A 26,106-nucleotide genomic window follows, 5' to 3' on the forward strand; every position below is an offset into this window, starting at 1 on the left:
ACTAGTATTACAGTATGAAGGTCACACACCACACACACACACACACACACACACACACACACACACACACACACACACACACATGTATATATATATGTATATATAACACTGATCAACAGTTGATTCGTGTCTCTCAGTTCTCCAGTTCTGATCTTTTTTTTTTTTTTTTTTTTTTTGTTGGTGCATCAGTGCTTTCATAATTCATTTTCTTTTGGATTGGCACATGTTTTTGTTTGACAAAAGTGGAGAGAGACAGAGAGAGAGCTGAAGAGGACCCATGCAGGGTTTGTTAAATCTCTACAGCTGTGATGCAGCATTGATAACAAATATAGTTTTCAGTCGGTCTTTTCTTGGAGTGAAGTTGGGTAGTTTTCGATCAGTCTTTTCTTGGATGAAGTTGGCTGCTGCATCCTACATATCTGGCAGAATGAGTGACATGAAAAAGGAAGGGAAAAAAAAGAAAGAAAATCAAGACTGGTGTCAAACATCTCCATACTGACAAAAACAAACAAAAACACAAGAATGTCAAGCTGTTGACACATGCAGAGCAGGTCCCAGTGTACTGTCATTGATTTCACTGGAGATTAGCGAAGAGAAATAAAAAAGAGGAGGGATGTTTTCTTGTTAGGATTTGAAGTGGTGTGTCGTGGAATGAAGTGGGAAAAGAGAAGAACGTTGTGAGAATTGGAGGTGTTGAAGCAAGAGTGATTGGGAGAACATGCATGGCTGCTATTTGATCCCTCAGCAGAAACTGAAAGATAACAAAAGTTTGACCACTGTTGATTCACTGGGGATCACAAAATCAGTTCTCTTCACTTGCAAGTGCTTAACTGGATACGGTTTTGAGGTTTATTTTCAAGTACCAAGTTCTGCAGACTCAGTATGAAAACCTGACCATGAATGCTAAATGTTTGTTGTTGCTTTTGTTGTTGTTTTATATTTTTATGTAGCCATGGACCCGATTGGTATATAAGGGGATGGTACAAATGAATTACTGAATGATTTACTGTAAACTCTTTTGGGTTGAATGGCTTAAGTGGAGGGTTTCCAAGAGATGATCATGGGAGCTGCTGCTTGCTTGGAAAACCCCTTCTGAGACCAGGCATGCCTTCCATCACAGGGTCTTCTTCAGAAGGTGCTCCCTCGGAGGTTGACTGGGATGTGTCAGGAGCTCCCTGTCTCTAAGTGGGACTGGTGTTGTCACCAGCAGTGACATCAGCACTGGCCACCACACCAGTGTCTACAAACCATCACTCCCATGCACATGTCTTTCTGGATTTTTGTAGCACATGCAGAGACGCCAATTATTACGATTTTGCTGTATTTTGTTATGCTTGATTGTAGTTTGTTCAGATGTTTTGCCATCGTCAAAATTGTTCTGAGGAGTTCATTTTCGACGGCCCAGCATGGTCATATGCTTTCCTGTCGTAACATTACCCAGACACTCTAGACCTATCGATCACAAGGTCAGGGCAGTCACTGCTAACCTTGGTCTCGCGTGATGATGCTAATCGCATGCTAATGTGTGCATGTTTACATTGAAACAGCATTGAGTGAACCAATCAGCTTAATCGTAGCAGTTGCATTGTGTTACAGGTAGGCCTCAGGGTCTGTATGCCTTGTAAAATGTACGTTTGCTGATGTGTGAGTGTTCCTACCAAATTCAGAATGTTCCTACCAAATTTCCTGATTGTTCCTACAAATATTTGACAGGGGTTGGTATCTCTGCATGTGAGTGATGATGCTAAAAAGAGAAAACACATAGTGAAGACATCTTTCGCAAGCGCCTGTGGGTTCGGTCTGAAAGCCACTTAGCAGGCGAGCAATGTGTTTAACTCACTCGGGACGACAAGTTTTCTCCCTTACTTTTCCCCACAGACGACCCATTTGTAAGGGTTTGGAAAAAAATTACAAAAAATACAAAATACTCTGTAAGAAATGAAACTTTCAGAACTGGTTTAATGCGTGTTGAGCTATTACATATAAAAAAAAATCAAATTTCTCATCTTATTTTTACAGTTTTGCCATATGTAGAAAATACTACCAATTTTTCACCCCGAATCACCATACCCATGCTCGCTTTCTGCATTAAATTCGCTTTCTTCTTCGTCATCATCCACCTCTTCAATGTCCGACCCTTCAGTTTGTAGCATTTCAAGTACTTCGGCAACCCTAAAACATTGCCTCACTGCCTTGTTCGCTTCACAACATTCTGAGAAAAGGCCGCTCTGCTAACAGGCTGGCACGCGAGCAGACGACCGGTCAGTGACTTTGTCAGCGTGTGTGCGAGACAGGCCACACATCCCAGACTAACCAGTCACACTGTTCGATTGTGGAGTGACCCAGAATAGCGCACTCTGCTTGGCTAATCACAAAATCACGTGCACAGCGCATGATGGAATTTTACTTTCGGAGAATGCTATTCCATTCCTTCATCCGAAACCGATTATGTTTTGTGTAGGAATGCGTGAGCATTCCTTCGTCCGGAAAGAGTTAACTTGAAAACACAGAGGTTAACGTCAGGCTGCCCATATTCTTAGCTCGTGTTAAAACCTTTTGCTATCTAATATGTGTATTGATATATTTTTCCCCAGTTCAAAAAGGCTTTTATATTGGATACCTCTATTTTCAATAATGATGTTATATGTCTTTGATCCCTTTTTAGTTGTGGTTATTTCTTTGTGATGTGCTGGTTCTCTCATTACCATCTTGACATTCCAGTTGTGTATGTGAGTTTGTAATATGTCTGTTGCTTTTTTTTTTTTTAAAGAAATTTCTCTCACCTCTTGATACATGTTGGTGACCATATATCATTGATCAAATTGCAGGCCCTACTCCTGCTACAGCTGCTGGGTTGGATATTTATTCCTGTGTACATTGCCTGTGGGGTAAGTATCTTTTTTATGGTCAATATGGAGAGAAAGGTTATAATTAAGATTTAAGGCAAAGATAAAGATAATATAGAAAAGATTGATATTTTTACCAAAAAGGTAGATATATAAAGAAAATAACAAATTCTAGCTATAATCTTTTTTTTAAAAGCAATTAATACATCAAACAAAAGAAAAACTTTTCAAGCTATAAAACAAAGGAAAATGAAAGTAAGCTGTACATATCACCTATGTCTTGTCCATGCTGGGCAGAAATTTACAGTATGGGGCTACTAGGAATCTGCCTCCATCAGACATTTTGTCTTATGTGGTCTGCAAATGACCGATCAAGTCTGGTTAATTTTGACTGGTATGACTGGTGCGCAAGCCTTTGGAACACAAACACTGTGCATAAACAATCAAACTGTACACTCGGGTGGTCCAGAAAAGAGGTACACAAAATTTGGGGTGGGTGGGTAGGGTCAATCGTTTTATTCCTGTAGATTACAGGGTTATGAGGTTATTCAGTATGAACTTGCATACAAAAATCAAAAGGGTTGAGTAGGAAGAGAGAGAGAGAGGAAATCCCTAGCCTTAAAACAAAACACCAAACAACCCCCCCCCCCCCCCAAAGCTGTGTGTGTGTGTGTGTGTGTGTGTGTGTGTGTGTGTGATAGACTGTGTACAAAAAGGCAAAACTTACGAAATTGTGTCAGTTCTTTACAAAGTATTTCAGAGATTGCACACATAAGTATCAAGCTGTTAACAGCTATTAGTTTTAATAGTTAGGATAGTGTTAGCTGAGTGATGTTTGTTAATCTACATAGATTTGCCTGTTTATTGTTTGAAGGATTTCTTATTTATCTGAAAAACTGAAGATACAGCTGATTTATAATGAAATAACATACTCCTCCATTTTTGGTTGCAAGTGTGCTGTTTCCTTTAAAGTGGAATGAGAAAAAGAGAGATAAAGGGACACCATGAAACTGATTACAGTTTGAATGTTGATCTAACTGTCAGTATCAGACAGCTTGATTAGCCAGGTCAAAGGAAACTGAAGTGGCATTTCTTTTGGGGGATTTAATTGCTGTTGACCTTATGAGGCTGAAAATGAAAGATTTGATTACACTGATTATTTCTTCATTGAGAGGATATTGTTAATAAAAACAGTAACTTGCATGCCACTGTATACAAATTTAAAGCGCAGTGGTTTTGAAAGAGTTTTTGAAACATTTGATATTCGTAATTTCTCTCAGTGTGCAGCCTTGGTGTGATTTTTTAACCATGGGCTGAATTTTCTTAAACAAATTATGTTGACCAAAATTTACTGTGCAGCATTAAAAAATACACTCAATTGTGCAGCATGATAATTCATAATTTCATTTATTGTGCAGCAAAATAATTCTTTTATTGTGCAGCATGCATTTTAAGCCTCAGATCATGAGAGCTAAAATGACATGGAAAGCAAGTCCCTTGATAAAGACAGTATGTGGCTTAACTTTTTTTTTTCTCTTGTGCAGCCTACATTTTTGTACCTGACTCTTGTGATCTAAAAACACACACGGAATTTAGTTTTCATGAAAAATACATTGTGCAGCTTTACAATTTTCTTTAATGTGCAGCGTACATTTTTAGACTGGAATCTTGCAAGCTACGAATTCACACAGGATTTAATGCTCTCGAAAATTACATTGTGCAGCATGAGTTTCTTATTGTGCAGCCTGTATTTTTAGACCCAAATCTCCCGAGCTAAAAATACAAATGGAATTGAATTCTCGTGAAGAATACTTTGTGCAGCTCTATGATTTCATTGACTGTGCAGCATGATATATAATGTGCAGCATGATAAAGCATTTATTGTGCAGCATGATAATACATTTATTGTGCAGCATAATAATTTATTTATTGTGCATCATGATCACTTGCATATGGAAAGTAATGTGAGAAAGAGACAAGGAGTCTTTGGTTCAAACTGGTTGTCATCTTACAAAGTACCCCAGTGTGCGCTGTTGCATCTCTTTTTTTTTCTATATCATTGATTATTTAAACACCATTTCATATTCTCCTAGAGTGTAAGTTGGAAAGACATTACCTACAATACGGGGAAAAAAAGTTAATGCAGCATGCCTCTGATAACATGCATGCGCATTCCACAATTTTTTGATTTTTTATTTTATAATAATAATAATAATGGATACTTTTTTAGCACACTATCCAGAAATCCAGAATATGACTAACAAACTGAACACGCACACACACACACACACACACACACACACACACAATGCATACATACATTTTAACATACATATACAAAATACAATTCAACCATGAAACTGCATGGATACTATCAGTTGGTGGAAGTCACATCTTATTACACAAAGGAAGGTACGGATAGTTGGTCATGTGCATTGACTGCAGTACCAATGTTCATGGGTAATTGAGCAGATTTATCTTTATGTCACATGACATTTATGGCCTGTCTGCCATGATTTTAGGTGTATTGCATATTGCATGCTGGTTATGCGCCGTGTGATTCTTCAACCCAATGAATGCTGACATGGATCAAAGAATCTTTCACATGTATTTCAATTTCTGCATGCTTACACACTTGAAGTTTGTGCCTTGCTCAGATCTGCAGATTTGTTGACCTGGGAGATAAGAAAAATCTTTATCCCAAACTGACATTTAAAAGTACTGAAGATTTGAACATGGACCTTATAAATCTGTGTTGAAAGCTCTAACTACTAAGCCATACCACACTTCATAAGTATTTGGGTTGATGGTTATAGGTTGTTAACAGTTGGAAGATTTCTTTGACTTGTATACTTGTATAAAGTCTGTGTGTGTGTGTGTGTGTGTGTGTGTGTGTGTGTGTGTGTGTGTGTGTTTTACACACACACACACACACACACACACACACACACAGGGATATATTGAAGTTTTTTTTGTTGCTGTTTTTTTGTTTGTTCTTTGACATCAGTAAAATCCACAAAAATGCTTCTTTGGGGATTTTTACATTCGTTTCCAAGTAACTGGTGCATGTAGGCACATTACTGTATTTTAGAACCAGAGCTCTAGTTCAAGACTTCTGTCCTTGTCTGTTTGTGTGCGTATTTGCCTTGATTCCTTTTCACCAAAACCTGTTCTTAGACAAGGAAGTATTTTCATTGCTTCTCTTCTGTGTCTGAACAATCCAGTCACACTTCGCTTTCTTTGCAGAGAACTACTTCAGGCTCTTTTTTTTTGTGTGTGTGTCTTAATCTCTTCTCTCTCCACTGATTCCAGTGCATTAGTAAATAATTAGTTCTTTTAACATCAGCATTGTTTTCTCTTGCTCCATCTCTCTTTGCCCTGGTTATGATTTGTGTTATTTGAATGACTGCAGTATAGTTTTGGGTGTCAGCCGTTGCCCCCCACTTCCTGTTGGTGTTTTGTCCTGACTAAAATAGCATCTGTTGGCTTTGACTGCTTGGCTTTCATGTTGTGCCCTGTTTAGTATATATAGAGTGTGTGGAGGAGGGGGGTAGAGGAGGTGCACGGTAATGCGTGTGTGTGTGTGTGTGTGTTGGAGCTCATGTACGTTTATATGTATTTGACTGTGCTTTCATATATGTGAAACTGCATGTCTGGTGCATTTCTGTTATGCATGTGTGGGTGTATGTGTGAATGTGTGTCTTCATATTTTACATTTATTTGCTTATTTATCACCATTGTTGTCTTATTTATTTATTTATTTATGTTTTATTATTATCATTTTATTAGTATTACTAATATTATTACTACTACCTTTTTCTATATTATAATTATTATTTATTTATTTATTTATTTATTTATTTATGCAAGCTTATCTATTATTTATTCCCCCGTTTTTTGTTGTTGTTTTTTTTTTTTGTTTTTTTTTTTGTTTTTGGTTTTTTGTGTGTGTGTGTGTGTGTGTGTGTGTGTGTGTGTGTGTTCTCAAGGCCTGACTAAGCGCGTTGGGTTACGCTGCTGGTCAGGCATCTGCTTGGCAGATGTGGTGTAGCGTATATGGTTTTGTCCGAACGCAGTGACGCCTCCTTGAGCTACTGAAACTGAAACTGTTTAGTATTGTATAGTATTGCATTTTGCTGCGTATATTTTGTTGTCAACATTTCGTTACATTCCTCTTTGTGGATGATTTCCTAAGTGTGTTCTTTTCTTCTGGTAAAGATTGCGTTAGAGTGTGTCACTTTGTATATGCTTTGTGTTGTACAGTATTGTATTTATTTTGATCACTTGTTACTATTTAAGTTTTTGTTTGTTTGTCACTTATTGTTATATGGTATTGTGTTTTGGTTTTTGTGTATTTGCTGGTATGTTTTGGTTGTCGCGTTTCTGCATGTGGAAATTTGACAGCCTCTCACTGGGTTATCCTTTGTTGCCACCTCACAATGCAACACTGTATTTCGTTTGTTTGTCCCTAGTTGTATATTGGTGGTGTTTTTGTTGTTGCTGTTTTGACATGGAATCCTTGTTCTTTTACTGTTTGGTTTGGTTTTCATTTTTGTTTGTTTTTGTTTTGCTTTTTTGCTTTTAGTTGTTCTCTTTTTTTGCAGATATTTTACAAGAGATGAAATCTTTTTGCAAACTGCTTTTCCAAAGTTTTCGGTTTCAAAGATGTGTCAAAGCAAGCAGACTGATCCAAATATACAACAGCACATGACATAACATGCCACATTCACAACACAGACTGTTCATCTGTTGCCTTATCAGCTGTTGCTGGTGAGTGTGTTAGGTTCACTCCTGGTTGCTTTTCTTTCTTTCTTTCTTCTCAGTGTTCAGTTGTGGAGGACTCGGAATGAGCAGCATGGTATGAGGCCAACTGAAATGGAGCAGATCATCTTCTTTTTCATTGTGGGCTGCAACTCCCACATTGACTCATATGTACATGAGTGGGCTTTTACATGTATGACCATTTTTACCCCACCATGTAGGCAGCCATATTCTGTTTTCAGGGGTGTGCATGCTGGGTATGTTCTTGTTTCCATGACCCACCGAAATCTGACATGGATTACAGGATCTTTAACGTGTGTATTTGATCTTCTGCTTGTGTATACACACGAAGGGGGTTTAGGCACAAGCAGTTCTGTGCATACGTGACCTAGGAGACTGGAAAAACCTCCACCCTTCACCCACCAGGCACTGTTACTGAGCTTTGAACCTGGGACCTTCAGATTGAAAGTCCAACACTTTGACCACTCGGCTATTGTGCTCATTAAATGGTGTTGATGATAATGCAGCCAAAAACTTTAAGAAACTTAAATCACAGTTAGCTTCTCCTGTATGTAGATATTCATTTCAGTATGTTTATTTTGTCAGAATTTGAGAGTGATGAATTCTAAAACATTCCCTTTATTATTAGTAGTAGTAGTTGTATCATTGTCATCGTCATTACTTGTTCAAAAATTTATTGGTGGAAAGTACTCATGTCCCTCAGGTATTTACTTTCTTTCAAGAGTATGACTGTGTTGTTTTTGTGCCCTGCATCATGCCATGCTGAGTCCTTAATTCATATAGTATTTTTCTTGCATGTGTGTGTGTGTGGTACACAAACACCTGTGTGAGAATCTAGATGCTTTTTTTTCAGCAAGTGAGAGTTTTATGTTTGTGCGAGCATATCTGTGTGTGTGTGTGCATGCTTGCACGTGTTGTTCTTTAGTTTAGCGTCTTTTCACTATTAGTGATATTAGACGATTTAAAAAAAAAAAAAAAAAAAAAAAAGGGTGTGGAGGGGTAGGGAGAGGGGAAAGAGAAGTAAGAATAAAACAGAAAAGGTAGAAAACTACTAAGAAATGCATAACTAACATGAAATTAGCTTTAACAGTAACAATTCAATAATGATGATAACTAAAACCATGAACATGATTATGAAGTACACTAAAGGAATGTAGAAATAGGGCTATGGACTAATGCCTTTGAAAGTTCTACTAAATGAACCTCGTTAGAAATAACTTCCCCCCAATCATCTGCAGAATAGTTACTCTCTGTGAAATACTTGGGCAAGAAGATATGTAACTGCTGACATTAAAACAAACTATGATGCAAGCCAAACTGCTTACCACAAATGCATACAACATTTTTACTGTATTTTGTCTTCAGCACGTCAAGTTTTATACGGAAGAAAGTAGAGGTTATTAATCTTGTATAGCAAGCTGAAGAATTCAGTATTTTTTTCTTTAATAATACGTTCGGGGAATAATGTCCCTTTCTGTTTTGAAGACTCTGTCTTCCATTGTTTATGAAATCGACCCCATGCTGTTTTTTCTAAAATAGTGTATGCTTCTTTCACGAAAAGTCGGACAAGTATTTTTGTCGATTTTTCTGAATCTTGTGCTCCTCTTTTAGCTGCTTTATCAGCAGTTTCATTGCCATAAATGCCCACATGAGAAGGCATCCAACAGAAACTGACATCAGTGCCTTTAATCCTCAAACAATGTACCAAATGATTTGCCTCAATAACCGAGTCAGGTCTTGTTTCAAGGCTAAATGATTCTAGAGCATAAAGTACTGATTTAGAATCAACAAAGAATGCTATTTTCAAGAAAACTATTTGATGGCTCACCAAGTAGCTCAATGCTTGTATAATAGCAACAAGTTCAGCCGTAAAAATGGAAAGATTCTTTCCAATAAGGTAAGATTTTTCAACTTTAAAAGCGGGAATAGTAAAAGCTGTGCCAGCATTTTTGTCATTAAGAACGGATCCATCTATAAATATATGGAGATAATTCTGGTATTTTTCTACTATGTGTATTCTGGCGGCACTCATCATGATATTGATGTTTTCTTCCTTTTTTGTTTCAGAATAGTTTATATCAAAATCTGCTTTCAACATTTCCCAAAAAGGAATAGGAGTACAAGATGGTTTTATAGCTATCTCGTTCATGTTAACACTAGATTCTTTTAACAGATTTGAAACGTAATTTGCAACTGTTTCTTGTGATGAAATAGCTTTAGCTCTTTTTGGAAAATCAATGTCAGATCTTACTGTCAGTTCATCAGCAATGAAATTTTCTGTCATAGAAGTGTATCTTACAGCGAATTTTGCTGTTGCTAACTCCAGATGCTCATTTAAAGGAAGAATTCCGGCTGTTTTGTATGTTTCCTGGTTGGATGCGTGTGTGTGTGTGTGTGTGTGTGCGTTTGTGTGTGTGTGTGTGTGTGTGTGTGTGTGTGTGTAAGTTGGTAGGTCTTTGATCAGTGCATCTCTATCCTATAATTTTCCTGAAGGTTGGACCTCTCACTGCCAGTGCTGTAGGACTGATGTGTTCAATATACAATACAATACAATATTTTGCTGATAGTTCTGGTCTGGTGCTTTTGGTTACATGTTCATTGCATCCAGTGTCAAACTTGCATGACAAAGAGTCCTTTTTGATCATCTGTTGCGTAAACGTTTTGGACAAAGTTGAATTACAACCACCTACACTCTCCCACTACTTCCCAGACTAGGATGAACATTTTCTTTTCTTCTGCATTTTTTTTTTCTGAAGCAAATAGAATTGCCGAAAACCTCCTTCATCTTTCACCTTTCCATGTGATTATGAATTAAGGTCAAGGTTAAAGAGTTGTTTTTTTTTTCTCTCAGTTGTTATCAACCGTGTGCATCACTTGATGCAAGCTCTGTTGCAAATGGTCTAACAGTTTGTAAGACATCTATCTGTCTTCAGGCAGACACATGAACAGAAATGCATTCACTCTTGGAGACACATGTACATGCGTAATACATCTTTATGGCTGTCACTCTTCTATCCAGTTCAGAATTCCAAGTTTTGTATGTACTTAATATGGAGTCATCTGTGCACTCACACACAAACTTTCATCGTGATATAGATTTTATTATAAAGCAAATTACTTCAATCATAGTTATTGAAAACATGAAAATGCAACTACTGACGAATTATGTATGTATGTATGTTCCCAAGAAAGAAGGGGATATCAGTGTATAGTGTTTTTTTTGTTTTGATTGTGTGTGTGTGTGTGTGTGTTTGCTTGGTGTTTGTGGATGTTATATGCTTGAAGAATTTGTGTTTATATGTTTTTTTTGTAATCACTAAATGTGTTGGAATGTTTCACTCTTAATTGTATTCAATTTTTGTTTTGTTGCAGTTTATTTGATTTTTATGCTTTACATGTTTATGTGCTCAACAGATATATTATCAAACAAAATACTGTGATTGCCTTCGTAAATTTTCTTCTTGTGGCTGAATCAGAAACTTTGCTGTTTTATTTAACTCTTTTGGTGCCAACGTCAATTTATACAGCAGCACAGAAGAGTGCCAATATTACATTTATGCATCATGTGGACATGGGGATCAGGACACGAACCTAGTTTTGGGATTATTGTTTATCATAAAGAAAGCCTTTTTTCCTTTCTTTCATGTGATGGGAATTCACTTGTCTTCAATTTTCAACAAAAGCAAAATTTTTAGTGTCTGAAAATGATCTGAAAAGTCAGTAGGTTTGTCACTGTTCTGCTGCTATTCCGAACAGCTGGCACTAAAGGGTTAAATATTTTCTCCTTTCTGAACAGCTGGTGCTAAAGGGTTAAGTGATTTCTCTTAAAGGAAAACAAAATTATGTCTCTTTTTATATATTTTTGTTGTTGTCTTTCCAGCTGTATTTCCTGTTTGATAAATTGGAGTGACCTTGTTTACTTGCTCATGCCTGTTGTTCAATTGTCACATTCACATTGAAATTCTTTTATGACTATTTACTCCATAAAGACCCTCTTGTAAAGTGTTCTGTGCAAACGCTGTGTATCAGTCTGGGATAGGAGATTGGAATTGTGTCTCTTCATTTGTGAATGAACTGGCAGCAGTGCTTAACCTCTGAACCTTGTTTTCAGCGGGCAGCGAAGCATACTGACATGTGCTATGCTTCATGTTGCTCAGATGAAAGATTTTGTTGCAGTTGTGAGTCAAATGCGTTCAAAAGCAATCCCAACTTGGTTTGGGTGAAAAGGAGTTATGAGGACTCGGGAATCCCCCTCAAGTTTCTCTTCATTTCCCTGGCGAGGCATGGATAAAATCTTTACTTCTGTTCACAGTTGCAACACTTCCACTTAGTCTGGTTACAGTGGAACCTCTGTAACATTTCAGTTTGCCCTGACTTTAAAAATGTTTTCTTTTTTCTCTAACAACAGAGATTCCCGCTTTTTGCACATCCTGTTTGAATTTGGCATGGAGTCAATTTGATCTGTTCCTTTTCTGATGAATAATCATTTTTCAACCATTCTCCCCAAAACTTAACAGTCCTCCCTGAGTGTGTTTGTGGCTATAGGGGTTCCACTGTACTTTATTGGAGGCTGACATGCAGGTCTTTTGTAGGCAAGAATATGGAGGGTTTTCTTTACAGGCTTCTTATTTATCTTTATTTATTCATTCATTACCTTTGTTAATTTTTTTGTTTGTTCAGTTGGTTCTATAACATATTTATCAATTTTTGATTACTATTATTGTTTTGGTTTTGTTGTTGTTATTATTTTAATTAGTTCTGTTGCAAGATTTATTTTATGAAAATGGCTGATAATTATGCTTTGCTATTCAGATGCTTCTATAAATGAAAAAAAAGACATATCAAAATGAAACCTATTTTGATGACAGTAAAGAAGTAGCTGGAAGGCAATACTACTTAACTTGGTATTTACTTAAGGTAATGACAGCATTGTATGGAATCATATCAACCAAATATTCATGATCATACTTTTATTGCTTTTTAATTACACTTCCTATCCATATCAACACGTATTTACTTAAGTTAATGACAGCATTGTATGGAATCATATCAACCAAATATTCATGATCATACTTTTATTGCTTTTTAATTACACTTCCTATCCATATCAACAGAATTTTTTTTTCTTTACTGTCAATTCATTGGGTCATTATTTCTTAGTTGATTACTTTGTGCCATGAAATCTTAACACAAAGAAGTGGATGAAGTTATATACCTTTGTGTTCACCCCCTCACAGTAACCCAAGTGTTTAAAATCTTTTTTTTGTTTGTTTTGTTTTGTTTTGTTTTTTGTCCAGTACTTCTGCCCCCCACAATTGAATTGCTTCTGTTGTGTGGACAGGCAGATTACAAATAAAACCATTTGATGCTATGCATGTAGAAGCACATGATACTAACAAATTTTAGATAATGTGTTCTTAGCATTTACAGACATGCTCTGCAAGACCTCTCTTGATGTCACTTAAGTACTTGTAGAGAGGAGTACATTGTTTCACCTGTACAGTTTAAATCTGAATGTAAATATAGATGTACTCATTTCTTTCGTTCTGCCTGCTGAAGTTAAGTCACACTCAATAATTTCATTGTGGTGAATTTATAGACTTAAATAAGTTTTATAAGATCAGTTATTGCCTTAAAAAAAGCACATAATTACAAACGAATAAAATCAGTTTTTGTAACTTGTGGTCTTGTTCAAAAAACAAAAACAAAAATTCTGTATTTTGAATAATGTGTGTATTTTGCAAAATCTATACACGAATAGTTTGCATTGAAGCAAAAGTATAATTCAGAACTGCATTTTGGAATGGAGACATGTCATTGTACAGTTTTTTTAAAATGTTCTTTTATTGTACATACATATTGTTGTTTGATGTTTGCAGTGTGGACTCCCATTAAAAGTTTTGAGAATGTATCAACTTTATCTGAATCTGCCCTCTTCAGAACTAACATTTTGACAAGGCTTGTTTATAGGGTTGTTGTTTTGTTGTTGTTGTTTTTACTGCACCCTCCCTTGTGTCAGGTATATCAACTCCAAATCACTGCACAAGGCAATGCTTAAAGGATCAGTTGGATTCTTTGGCAAATTTAGCAACATTGTAGCAACATACCCCATCTGTCCATGTTATACACATGTTCATTTGTTGGCTTTTACACTCAATGATGCATGCTTATAGAACAGTGGAAGTGTGTTCAAAATCCACTGTGTATGAAAACAATCAGCCATAAAGATATTTAAACATAACTGATTTTCAAATGGTTGTCGGTATGCCTGAAATCTGTCTCTACTCCTTGACTGCAGTGATGCTGGTGTCGAGTCAACTCACGTGGTCGTGTTGCTCATGTAGTTCCACCAGTGCTCTCTTGCTGGAAGACTTTGATTGCTGCAGCATGAAAGGCAGACTAACACAAGATGTTGGTGTGTGTGTGTAGTTGTGTGATGCAGGTTAGAAAAGAGGTCAGCCACTTAACAGGGAATGGTAAACACCAGCTTTTCCCACACATTGACACATCAGGTCTTTCCCCTATTGTTTTTATTGTCAGCGTTATTATTGTCTTATTTTTTGTTTTGAAAGTAGACCTTTGTGTGAAAATCAGAAACTTTGAACTTCTGCATATTGTCTCCTGGCATTTGCTATCTATAGTTCATGAATGCTGTGTTTGTGGATTTCTTTCTTCATTTTCATGCCACACCACTGCTGGGCAAGACTGCAGAAGCCAGTGTTTATCCACATAGTTATTGTGATACCTTAAAAACATCAAATTTCAGTAAATACTCAACTGAACAAATGTAATCCAATTGTTAATTGAAGTGTTAAGTCTACATTCAAGGATTGTTCATTTTATATTGATTCAAGCATTTACTCTCCATTCACTGATTTAGTCTCAAGATCTTTTCATTATTCCAATGTCAGACTAGAGAGGCATTGTATAAATCCATTTCAGAAATCTACAAACGTGGTTGACATGGAGTAGATTACCTAGTGTGAAACTCTCAGAAATGTTCAGCAGTATACTACGTTCACCTTCATTTTAATATATTTTTCAGAACTGTTCATTAACTCTGTGACCGGCATTCTTATTATGTTGCACTTTTTTTTTCTTCTAATTCATTATCATTATCATAATCATTGTAATGGTTAAGACTGTGTTCAATAAGCAGTAACAATGTGATCAACCATCATAAAATTTGTGGTACATGTTTTATTCTAATTCATGATTATTTTTTGTTATTATTGTCTTAAGCATCTTGTCTGAGTGATTGACTCAACAGTTTCACCAGTCCATGACGCACCCCACCTCCTCCCCCTCCTGGCCCCTTCACTGTGTTCCTCCCCCTCCTGGCCCCTTCACTGTGTTCCTGGCCCCTTCACTGTGTTCCTCCCCCTCCTGGCCCCTTCACTGTGCTCCTGACCCCTTCACTGTGTTCCTGATCCCTTCACTGTGTTCCTGACCCCTTCACTGTGTTCCTCCCCCTCCTGGCCCCTTCACTGTGTTCCTGACCCCTTCACTGTGTTCCTCCCCCTCCTGGCCCCTTCACTGTGTTCCTCCCCCTCCTGGCCCCTTCACTGTGTTCCTCCCCCTCCTGGCCCCTTCACTGTGTTCCTGGCCCCTTCACTGTGTTCCTGGCCCCTTCACTGTGTTCCTCCCCCTCCTGGCCCCTTCACTGTGTTCCTCCCCCTCCTGGCCCCTTCACTGTGTTCCTCCCCCTCCTGGCCCCTTCACTGTGTTCCTGACCCCTTCACTGTGCTACTCCCCCTCCTGGCCCCTTCACTGTGTTCCTCCCCCTCCTGGCCCCTTCACTGTGCTCCTGGCCCCTTCACTGTGTTCCTCCCCCTCCTGGCCCCTTCACTGTGTTCCTCCCCCTCCTGGCCCCTTCACTGTGTTCCTGGCCCCTTCACTGTGTTCCTCCCCCTCCTGACCCCTTCACTGTGTTCCTCCCCCTCCTGGCCCCTTCACTGTGTTCCTCCCCCTCCTGGCCCCTTCACTGTGTTCCTGGCCCCTTCACTGTGTTCCTGATTCACTGTGCTCCTGGCCCCTTCACTGTGTTCCTGACCCCTGCACTGTGTTCCTCCCCCTCCTGGCCCCTTCACTGTGTTCCTGATTCACTGTGTTCCTGACCCCTTCACTGTGTTCCTGATTCACTGTGTTCCTGACCCCTTCACTGTGTTCCTGACCCCTTCACTGTGTTCCTGATTCACTGTGTTCCTGATCCCTTCACTGTGTTCCTGACCCCTTCACTGTGTTCCTGACCCCTTCACTGTGTTCCTGATTCACTGTGTTCCTCCCCCTCCTGGCCCCTTCACTGTGTTCCTGGCCCCTTCACTGTGCTCCTGGCCCCTTCACTGTGTTCCTGACCCCTTCACTGTGTTCCTCCCCCTCCTGGCCCCTTCACTGTGCTCCTGGCCCCTTCACTGTGCTCCTGGCCCCTTCACTGTGTTCCTGACCCCTTCACTGTGCTCCTGGCCCCTTCACTGTGTTCCTCCCCCTCCTGACCCCTTCACTGTGTTCCTCCCCCTCCTGGCCCCTTCACTGTGTTCCTGACCCCTTCACTGTGTTCCTCCCCCTCCTGGCCCCTTCACTGTGTTCCTCCCCCTCCTGGCCCCTTCACTGTGTTCCTGACCCCTTCACTGTGTTCCTCCCCCTCCTGGCCCCTTCACTGTGTTCCTCCCCCTCCTGGCCCCTTCACTGTGCTCCTGGCCCCTTCACTGTGCTCCTGGCCCCTTCACTGTGTTCCTGATCCCTTCACTGTGTTCCTCCCCCTCCTGGCCCCTTCACTGTGTTCCTGGCCCCTTCACTGTGTTCCTGATCCCTTCACTGTGTTCCTCCCCCTCCTGGCCCCTTCACTGTGTTCCTCCCCCTCCTGGCCCCTTCACTGTGTTCCTGACCCCTTCACTGTGTTCCTGGCCCCTTCACTGTGTTCCTGACCCCTTCACTGTGTTCCTCCCCCTCCTGGCTCCTTCACTGTGTTCCTCCCCCTCCTGGCCCCTTCACTGTGTTCCTCCCCCTCCTGACCCCTTCACTGCGTTCCTCCCCCTCCTGGCTCCTTCACTGTGTTCCTGGCCCCTTCACTGTGTTCCTCCCCCTCCTGGCCCCTTCACTGTGTTCCTCCCCCTCCTGGCCCCTTCACTGTGCTCCTCCCCCTCCTGGCCCATTCACTGTGTTCCTCCCCCTCCTGGCCCCTTCACTGTGTTCCTGACCCCTTCACTGTGCTCCTCCCCCTCCTGGCCCCTTCACTGTGTTCCTGATTCACTGTGCTCCTGGCCCCTTCACTGTGTTCCTGACCCCTTCACTGTGTTCCTGGCCCCTTCACTGTGTTCCTCCCCCTCCTGGCCCCTTCACTGTGTTCCTCCCCCTCCTGGCCCCTTCACTGTGTTCCTCCCCCACTTCACTCTCAGCATGTGCCTGTGTGGAATTTTGTTGTTTGAAAATTGGTATCCACATGATACTAAGAGTTATAAATAGAAAATGATGTGACCCAGGTGACTTTGGGAGAATCTTCTTCTTCATCAGTGGGTTGTGACTTGTACGTTGACTTTTCACACGAGTGGGCTTTTACATGTATGACCATTTTTCCCCCTGCCATTTAGGCAGTCATGCTCCATTTTGGGGGTTGTGCACTGCAGGATCTTTAATGTGCGTATTTGATTTCCTGCATGTGTATTTCCACAAAAGGGGTTCAGATACTTGCAGGTCTGTACATCTGTTGACCTGTGAGATCGCTAAAAAAATCTCTGCCCTTTACCGACGAGGTGCCATGGGATTTGAATCTGGGACCCGCAGATTGAACGTCCAACGCTTTAACCACTCTACACTTTTGGAGAATAAAACTGCAAAAATGATACCATGAAATGCAATGTTAGTGATGTAGATTGTAAAACTGGGAAATAAAGCAGGCATTAAAAATGTGCTGTATTGTAGAATTTATTTATGTTATATAGATCTAAAAACTCCGATTTTTTTTTTTGGAAGACTTATCAACATGTAACGATTTTCATATTTTTCTTGCTCACACTTTCAACACTTTCAATTGAATGGTCACTTTTTACTGTGAAATATTGATGATTTGATACATTAAAGACGATGAACAAAGTTCAGCATTAATGCAGTAGTTAGAGGGCTGTAAACTTGTCAGATAAAGGAGGGAAATACGGAGTTGCAGCTTTTAAAGCAAAGGTGGGAGAAAGGTTAATGGAAACAGATTTGCATGGAAGAATGAAAAAGACAGGAGATTCGTTTTTGTGATATTGATTTAGAAATGAGTTTACTGTGTGTTTGTGCATGTGGCAGAGATGATGGGAGTCTTTGTATGGAAGGAATTTTTGTTTAATGTCCCGTCACACATATCGGTGATTGAAGACATTTTGTTAAAGGATTTATGAATACATTTGAGTATTATCGGTTAGAAGGGGTGGGAGATGTGAATGAATGGAGGGTTGGGGGAAACTGGGCAAATGAGGGTGAAATGAGGGTGAAATCTGAAAAAAAAAAATCTTTGTATGTTTTTATTTGTTTGCGTTTTATTATATTGTTAAAATGTTCACTTTTTTCTTTTTGCCTGTAATGGAACTCCTTACAAAGTAAGGCATAACAAAGAGTGTTCATGTTGAGAATGTAATAAACTTTATTTCATGACCTTGTTTTGATGCAGAATGTGGAAAAAGCGACATCTATTTTAGCACAGATTGTGTTCACAAAATGAAATGTTGTAATACAAAATAGCTGAGAGGAAGAAGAGCCAGTGAAGAGTAAAAAGGAGATTTTTTATGCAGATATTTTGTTATTCAAAAGCGAATTCACCAGGGAAATATGTTCATCCAGCTTTATTCAGTGTTTTCATAACTAATATCACCACACACACCATGAATTACAGACTGTCCCCAATTGTGAGAACTCCAACCCTTGTCTTTTCTATGCCGATGATGTTGATTATTCTGTCTTCTTAAGTTGACTCGTGACAAAAACTTTGCATTTGAGGGTTAATTCGCAGTCAGTCACAATACCTTGAATATGCAGTTTAAGAAATTGATATGTATTCCGTTTAAAAAAACATTGGCTTATAGTGATTCTGTTCCTATCAAATATGAATTTTTGCATTGTGTAACTTTCTTTTTGAATTCAGTCGTTGTTTTTGGAATACAGATTTTGTGACTGTATTTCCACATTGCATTAGTAAATATATACATTTTGGCAAATCTTTTATATATATATATATATATATATATATATATATATATATATATATAGAGAGAGAGAGAGAGAGAGAGAGAGAGAGAGAGAGAGAGAGATGTATGAAATCAAACATGTCATTAGTTTACAGGATTAATCAGTTCCAAAAAGTAAGAACACAACATTACTTGAGATTTCAGTTTGGGTAATTGTCACGTTTTTTATTGAACAGCTTTTCTTGAGACAGCAACAGCTTCATAATGTGTTTACAATGCCATAAAAAGTGTTAAATCGGTTCTCTTGCAAAGAGTCTTATAAGTTACACCCATCAAATAGCATTGACAACAACATTGCCAGCAGTCGTTGATTCTTTGTATACTTGTTACCTGCAGCCATTTCAATTTGACATCCGATTCTAAGATTTAAAAAAAATTATAAAGAAATACTGCTTTCCAAGGAATGTTGATATTCAGGTTAACTGCCAGTTTTGAGCAGCACATTTCCATATGCACTGGGTATGTCCAGATCTTAATTGATAAGTTGATTATGTTTCAGTGGTTTTGACAGACTTTCATTTTAGTTATCTAGACATTGGAAGTCACAAAATTAACATAGTAATCAAAGTTGCAATAAACTTATAATATGCAAATATTTTCCATTTCTTTATAGATTATTCTCCCTTCTGTATCAGTTTGCAATGATTGGTTTATTTGTTTACAGTTCTTTATATTTTCTTTGTAGAAACCACAAAGACAGAACAGTTTGTATGCTTTTAGTTTGAATGCATTGGTCCAAACTGTATTTTCATTTTTGTATTTTGACTGTTGCTGTCTAGTTTATCAATAAGATGGATACAGTTATTTTTTCAATGAGTTTCCATTTATTTCTGGAACCATATTAGTTAAAAAGAATGTCTGTCTTTTGTGAATATGGTATGTTTGGTTCACCTTGTTCAATTGTTTTACTGGAAGCCTTTAGCTTCTATCCTGTTTTCCATTAAACACAAAGGAAAGCATATTTTTGGCACATTATGTAGAAAGTGACGCCGTCAGTATGGCAGTAAAACTCACAGGTGTATAAGTTTCCATTGTACGTGTGATCTTGAAACTGCTATTCTACCTATTGGAGGGATTTTACTTTGTGACTGTAATTAAGGTAAGATTATGAAATGCAAGAAAACATTATTGTTGGGAATTTCACATTCATCTAATTCTTGTGTGAACCATGCCCCAAGTATTTTGAATTTTGGATTCATTAATGAGGACAGTGCACATGGTGTGCTCATTTTTTTCACCTTCTTAGCCAAACTGTTGTGTTTCATCAGCATCAGTTAGCAACCCAGTACATGACAATTTGTTAAAACTATCAACTGTGTATATGTATAGACCAGTCAGATGATGTATCTCCAATATTTGATAGTTGGGTATCATCAGTGAATTGACAGGTTTTGTATTCCATTTTACTGACATGAATAGATTCCAAAGTTAATTGATTTCTCTTCTTTTATCATTGAAGCTAAAACTTCAGGACAAAGAATAAACAGATAAGGTGAAACTGGATTTCCCTGTCTCAACCTCTTTGGATACTTAACCATTTCATGATGTTGCCATCAACAATAACAGCTCAATGCTCATTTTATATGTTTTTATATTTTCAGTATAGTTTGAATCCATCAACAATCTTCTCAAAACTTTGGGCAAAGATTTCCAGACTGTGGAGTCAAAAGCTTTTTCACAGTCAGTACAGAGAAACAGAACTTTGATATTTTTAGCATTTGAATATATTATTATGTCAGAACATCATGTAAACCTGTATGATCTTCACCATTTAGCTTTGGCACGATTCTTTTTATTCTTATTGAGATGCATAGGAATCCTATCTTACACATTATTCTTTCCTATTGCAAACTTCATTCAAAGAATCTAATAACAAAATAAACCAGGTTTTTTTTTCTGGAACTTGATTGTTTCTTCCCCAAATCCATCAGTCTGTGGCCTTTCATTATTTTTTAAATATTTTTTTTAGTGCATTGCTTGCTTCATCAGTTGTAATTTCTCCTGATAATTTGCCCTTTTTAGTTGATACTGGAGGCACATTTTAATAAGATTCTACATCAACATTGTATTCACTGATGGCTGTGATGTTATGAAAATAGCTGACTGTAGTTTCTTTCAATGTTTTTTGGCCCCCCCCCAAAAAACAAACAAACAAACAAACAAAACAAGCAACCACCACCAAGTTTTCTATATTTGGACTGTAAACATTTACAAATAGCAGGAAGTTTTCTATTGCAGAGAATAATTTTGAGGAACTTGTAATTTTTGTTTTGATTAATATTTTCAATTCAAATTCAAAACAAAATTGCCAATCTTTTTGCATTTGGCTGGAAAGATAAAAGAAGCATGTGTATCGCCATTCTAAGTTTATATTTTTTTGTCTGAAATATGTGTCTTAAAAACTTGTAGAATATTTCTATATTAAGATAATATATCATGTCTCTGCACTTACACATAACAATATCAAAAACTTTGAAAAATACATCAGCGAAAATACAAAATCAGCTACTTGCTTCTTACAAGCATGGTTTTCATGGATCTTGCAAAGATAGTCAATTAATTAATGGTACACACATTACATACAATATCAAGATTTGTGGTAAATTTCTTGCCAGCGAAGAAACAGATTTATGATGGCAGTATTTGTAGTTGCTGGATAGGTTGTAAGGGTCAATGAATAGTTAATGTTTTGTGTTTGTGTGTTGTTGTTTTTTGTAATAGATAAATGGCCCAGTTAACTGATTTCTGAAGGCCATGTTGGCAGTAGTTAGGCTGATAGATACTTTACTTCTGAAGGTTAATGACGCAGATATAGGTGATATGCTTCCTATAATTACTTTCAGATGATAATATGATTGTAGTATTCAGATTTAGTTTGAGAGGTCCAGAGTTAATCAGAACTTCAGATTTATAAATAGCAGCTAGGTAGGTGAGTGCTCCATTTGTGCAAAAATCCTGGATGAACATAGGTGATGGATAATTTCAGACTTACACCATGCCTGAATACTTGTCAAAACGCTTTGGTGGCCAGCGCCTGCGCATCTACTTCGCCTGCCTCTCGCTGGTCCTATACGTTCTGACCAAGTGTTCGGTGAGTGGATGTGGTGATGGTGATGGTGCATTTGAGCACGTGAGGCATTATAGTGTCGCAGTGGTAGAAAATGGCCAATTGGACGCTGTAGTGTTTACCACGTTTGTGTGTGTGTGGTTTTTTTTTCCCTTCTTCCTTTGTTTTTTTGTTTTTTTTTTGCATTTGTCATATTTTCCCTGTTTATTCTTGTTTTTTATTCAGTATTAGAAGACGCACAAAATGGTTTTCTCAAGCTTGATTTCCTCATTTAATTTCCACAGAGACAATTTTGTGTGACATTTTTTTTATGAGTCTTGATATGGCTAATTTCAACAGATATATACTTGAGTCTGAAGTTTTTTGTTAGTCTCATACACAATGAGTCATGACACAGTTGACATGTTGTGGTTACTGTAGAGTCACTGTTATTTCATATGATAGAATAACAGACTTGATGTTGAGCTGCAGTCTTTTAATGCCGTTCATTCAGTAACGTTCACAATATACAGGTTCTTGAATTGCCCGGGTTAACAATAATTAATTTTATCATAATATCTGTTCACCCAAATAGACTGATATATGATTAAAACATGTAGACATTACATTTACCACTGTGACCAACAGGGCGATCTGTACACTGGGGCACTGTTCATTCAGCAGTCGTTGAAGTGGGATCTGTACGTGTCCATCGTTATCCTTATCATGCTGACCGCCATGCTCACCATCACAGGTAAGTTGGATTTGGTGTATCAGCCTCAAACTACCCCCCTGCTGGGATTTACCCAGGGGTCGTTCTGGGCTAGCCTTAAATGAGGAAGGAGGAATCTGGTGAACAGTTTTGTATTTGTGTTTTGTATTTCTTTTTCTCACAACAGATTTGTCTGTGTGAAATTCGGGCTGCTGTCCCCAGGGAGGGCGCATCGCTACACTGCAGCACCACCCTTTTTTTTCCTTTCTTTTTTGTTTTTTTTCCTGCATGCAGTTTTATTTGATTTTCCTGTCGAAGTGGATTTTTCTACAGAATTTTGCCAGGAACAACCCTTTTGTTGCCATGGGTTCTTTTATGTGCGCTAAGTGCATGCTGCACACGGGACCTCAGTTTATCGTCTCATCTGAATGACTAGCGTCCAGACCACCACTCAAGGTCTAGTGGAGGGGGAGAAAATATCGGCGGCTGAGCCGTGATTCGAACCAGCGTGCTCAGATTCTCTCGTTTCCAAGGCGTAGGCGGACGCATTACCTCTAGGCCATCACTCCACATGTGTGGCACGCCAGTGACTCTTCACTGAGCTGAAGAAGAAGAAGAAGCCTGATGTTTGTGGTCTCTGATATGATGACCTTTCTGGTCTGGATGTGGATGCGTGTAGTTAAATGTATGTGTAGGGCTGGTTAGGATGCCCCTTACATTGTCCGTCCATTGTCCGTCCACACTGTCTGTCAAGATTGCAGCTTGAATTTTTTTTTTTTTTTTTTTTTTTAAAGAAAAGAAAAAGAAGAAAAAGACAGTTCCACAGAAATTGATTACATGTTTTTGTAAGAAAATGTTTGATATGACTTGTGAATTATTGTGTTGATGTGGACACTGGTTTCAGGCATGTGCAGAAGTTGTACAGTACAGAGGATGTCAAAACTGATCTGACCAGTAAGGCGCTGAAAATCACACGACAGTCTGGTCAGATATCAAGGGGGAAAAGTTTCCCAAAGGCAGAAAATTGTGATAAGAAAACAACAACTGAAACCCATGAGTTGTCTTTGTGACAGGGGGACTGACAGCTGTCATCTACACTGATACACTGCAAGCCGTGCTGATGCTGGGAGGTGCACTGTACCTGATGGTTAGAGGTTTGTACTGGTCACCACATATCATTGTGTGTTATTGTACATTTGTCATTATCAGCAAACAGCTGCATTGTGTGTTATTGTACATTTGTCATTATCAGCAAACAGCTGCATTGTGTGTTATTGTACATTTGTCATTATCAGCAAACAGCTGCATTTCATGTTATTGTACGTTTGTCATTATCAGCAAACAGCTGCATTGTGTGTTATTGTTCATTTGTCATTATCAGCAAACAGTTGCATTGTGTGTTATTGTTCATTTGTCATTATCAGCAAACAGCTGCATTGTGTGTTATTGTACATTTGTCATTATCAGCAAACAGCTGCATTGTGTGTTATTGTACATTTGTCATTATCAGCAAACAGCTGCATTGTGTGTTATTGTACATTTGTCATTATCAGCAAACAGCTGCATTGTGTGTTATTGTACATTTGTCATTATCAGCAAACAGCTGCATTGTGTGTTATTGTACATTTGTCATTATCAGCAAACAGCTGCATTGTGTGTTATTGTTCATTTGTCATTATCAGGAAACAGCTGCATTGTGTGTTATTGTACATTTGTCATTATCAGCAAACAGCTGCATTGTGTGTTATTGTACATTTGTCATTATCAGCAAACAGCTGCATTGTGTGTTATTGTACATTGTAAAATGAAGTGTGCACCCTTTGAAAGCAGAGTATAGCTGCCCACATGGTGTGAGGTAAAAAAAAAAAAAAAGAAAAAAAGAGTGAAACACATGAAAAATCCCACTCATGATTAATGAGTGAGTGTGGTGGGAATTGCAACCCACAAACGCAGAAGGAGAAGAATGCTGACCTCATGACCATGACGGTGTTTCTAGTGTTTGGTTGGAACATGACTTCATTCTCAAAAGCAAACACACACACACACACACACACACACACTCAGAAACGTGCACACACACACACACACACACACACACACACACTCTCCCACTCTCCCACAATTTCAAACGCATTAAGCAGCAACAGCCTGAAACTTATACATAGCATGCTTAGTCAGCAAACAACAGACGCACAACGCTGGACACGTGTAACACAGCGGCCAGCCGCCATGGCTATGTTGCAGCGTTTGAAGAGGTGGGGGGGTTCCAGGGTCTGCTGGACAAGTACCCGCAGGCGGTGCCCAACAACGTGTCGGCCATTGTGGTGAACACCACCTGTCACTGGACAGACCCCCAGGCCTTCCGCATGCTGCGGGACGTGGACGACGACTACATGCCCTGGCTGGGCTTCCTCCTGGGGCAGACTCCGGGCTCCATCTGGTACTGGTGCACCGATCAGGTGAGGGGTGTGTGTGTGTGTGTGTGTGTGTGTGTGTGTGTTTCTCTGAGTGTTTATTTTTATTTGTGTGTGTGTGTGTGTACATACATATGTGTATATATATGTGTATATGATTTTGTGCGGTCAACCACCTGTCTGTCTACAAACACTTCCTACATATTGTTTTGGTGTGGTCAGTTGATGGTCTGTTTTAATCAGATGAGTTTGGAGTTTGGTCATTGGATGGTCTGTTGATCAGGTGATGATGTGTTGATCTAGTGAGTATGGTCATTCGATGGTCTGTTGATCAGGTGATGTGTTGATCTAGTGAGTATGGTCATTCGATGGTCTGTTGATCAGGTGATGATGTGTTGATCTCGTGAGTACGGTCGTTTGATGGTCTGTTGATCAGGTGATGATGTGTTGATCTCATGAGTATGGTCGTTTGATAGTCTGTTGATCAGGTGATGATGTGTTGATCTCGTGAGTATGGTCGTTTGATGGTTTGTTGATCAGGTGATGATGTGTTGATCTAGCGAGTATGGTCATTTGATGGTCTGTTGATCAGGTGATGTGTTGATCTAGTGAGTATGGTCATTCGATGGTCTGTTGATCAGGTGATGTGTTGATCTAGTGAGTATGGTCATTTGATGGTCTGTTGATCAGGTGATGTGTTGATCTAGTGAGTATGGTCATTCGATGGTCTGTTGATCAGGTGATGATGTGTTGACCTCGTGAGTATGGTCATTCGATGGTCTGTTGATCAGGTGATGTGTTGATCTAGTGAGTATGGTCATTCGATGGTCTGTTGATCAGGTGATGATGTGTTGATCTCGTGAGTACAGTCGTTTGATGGTCTGTTGATCAGGTGATGATGTGTTGATCTCATGAGTATGGTCGTTTGATAGTCTGTTGATCAGGTGATGATGTGTTGATCTCGTGAGTATGGTCGTTTGATGGTTTGTTGATCAGGTGATGATGTGTTGATCTAGCGAGTATGGTCATTTGATGGTCTGTTGATCAGGTGAGTTTGGTCATTTGATAGTCAGGAGAATGGTCT

General features: G+C 38.9%; 1 protein-coding gene and 1 non-coding gene across 2 annotated transcripts in view; both read left to right on the top strand.

Annotated features, from left to right (window-relative positions):
• LOC143287578 (sodium/myo-inositol cotransporter-like) overlaps positions 1–26,106 on the top strand; it is a 67,075-nt gene that overhangs the window by 16,843 nt on the left and 24,126 nt on the right. Inside the window, exons 5-9 of the mRNA XM_076595683.1 lie at positions 2,829–2,888; positions 21,837–21,941; positions 22,545–22,650; positions 23,682–23,762; positions 24,853–25,067. Coding sequence (XP_076451798.1) covers positions 2,829–2,888; positions 21,837–21,941; positions 22,545–22,650; positions 23,682–23,762; positions 24,853–25,067 — 567 coding nt within the window. The remainder of the gene's footprint in view (positions 1–2,828; positions 2,889–21,836; positions 21,942–22,544; positions 22,651–23,681; positions 23,763–24,852; positions 25,068–26,106) is intronic.
• LOC143287808 (small nucleolar RNA SNORA23) lies at positions 5,705–5,867 on the top strand. The gene has a single exon (XR_013056017.1). It is a non-coding gene; the product is annotated as a small nucleolar RNA SNORA23 (small nucleolar RNA).

This window comes from Babylonia areolata, chromosome 11 (assembly GCF_041734735.1).
Source record: "Babylonia areolata isolate BAREFJ2019XMU chromosome 11, ASM4173473v1, whole genome shotgun sequence".
NCBI lineage: Eukaryota > Metazoa > Mollusca > Gastropoda > Neogastropoda > Buccinidae > Babylonia > Babylonia areolata.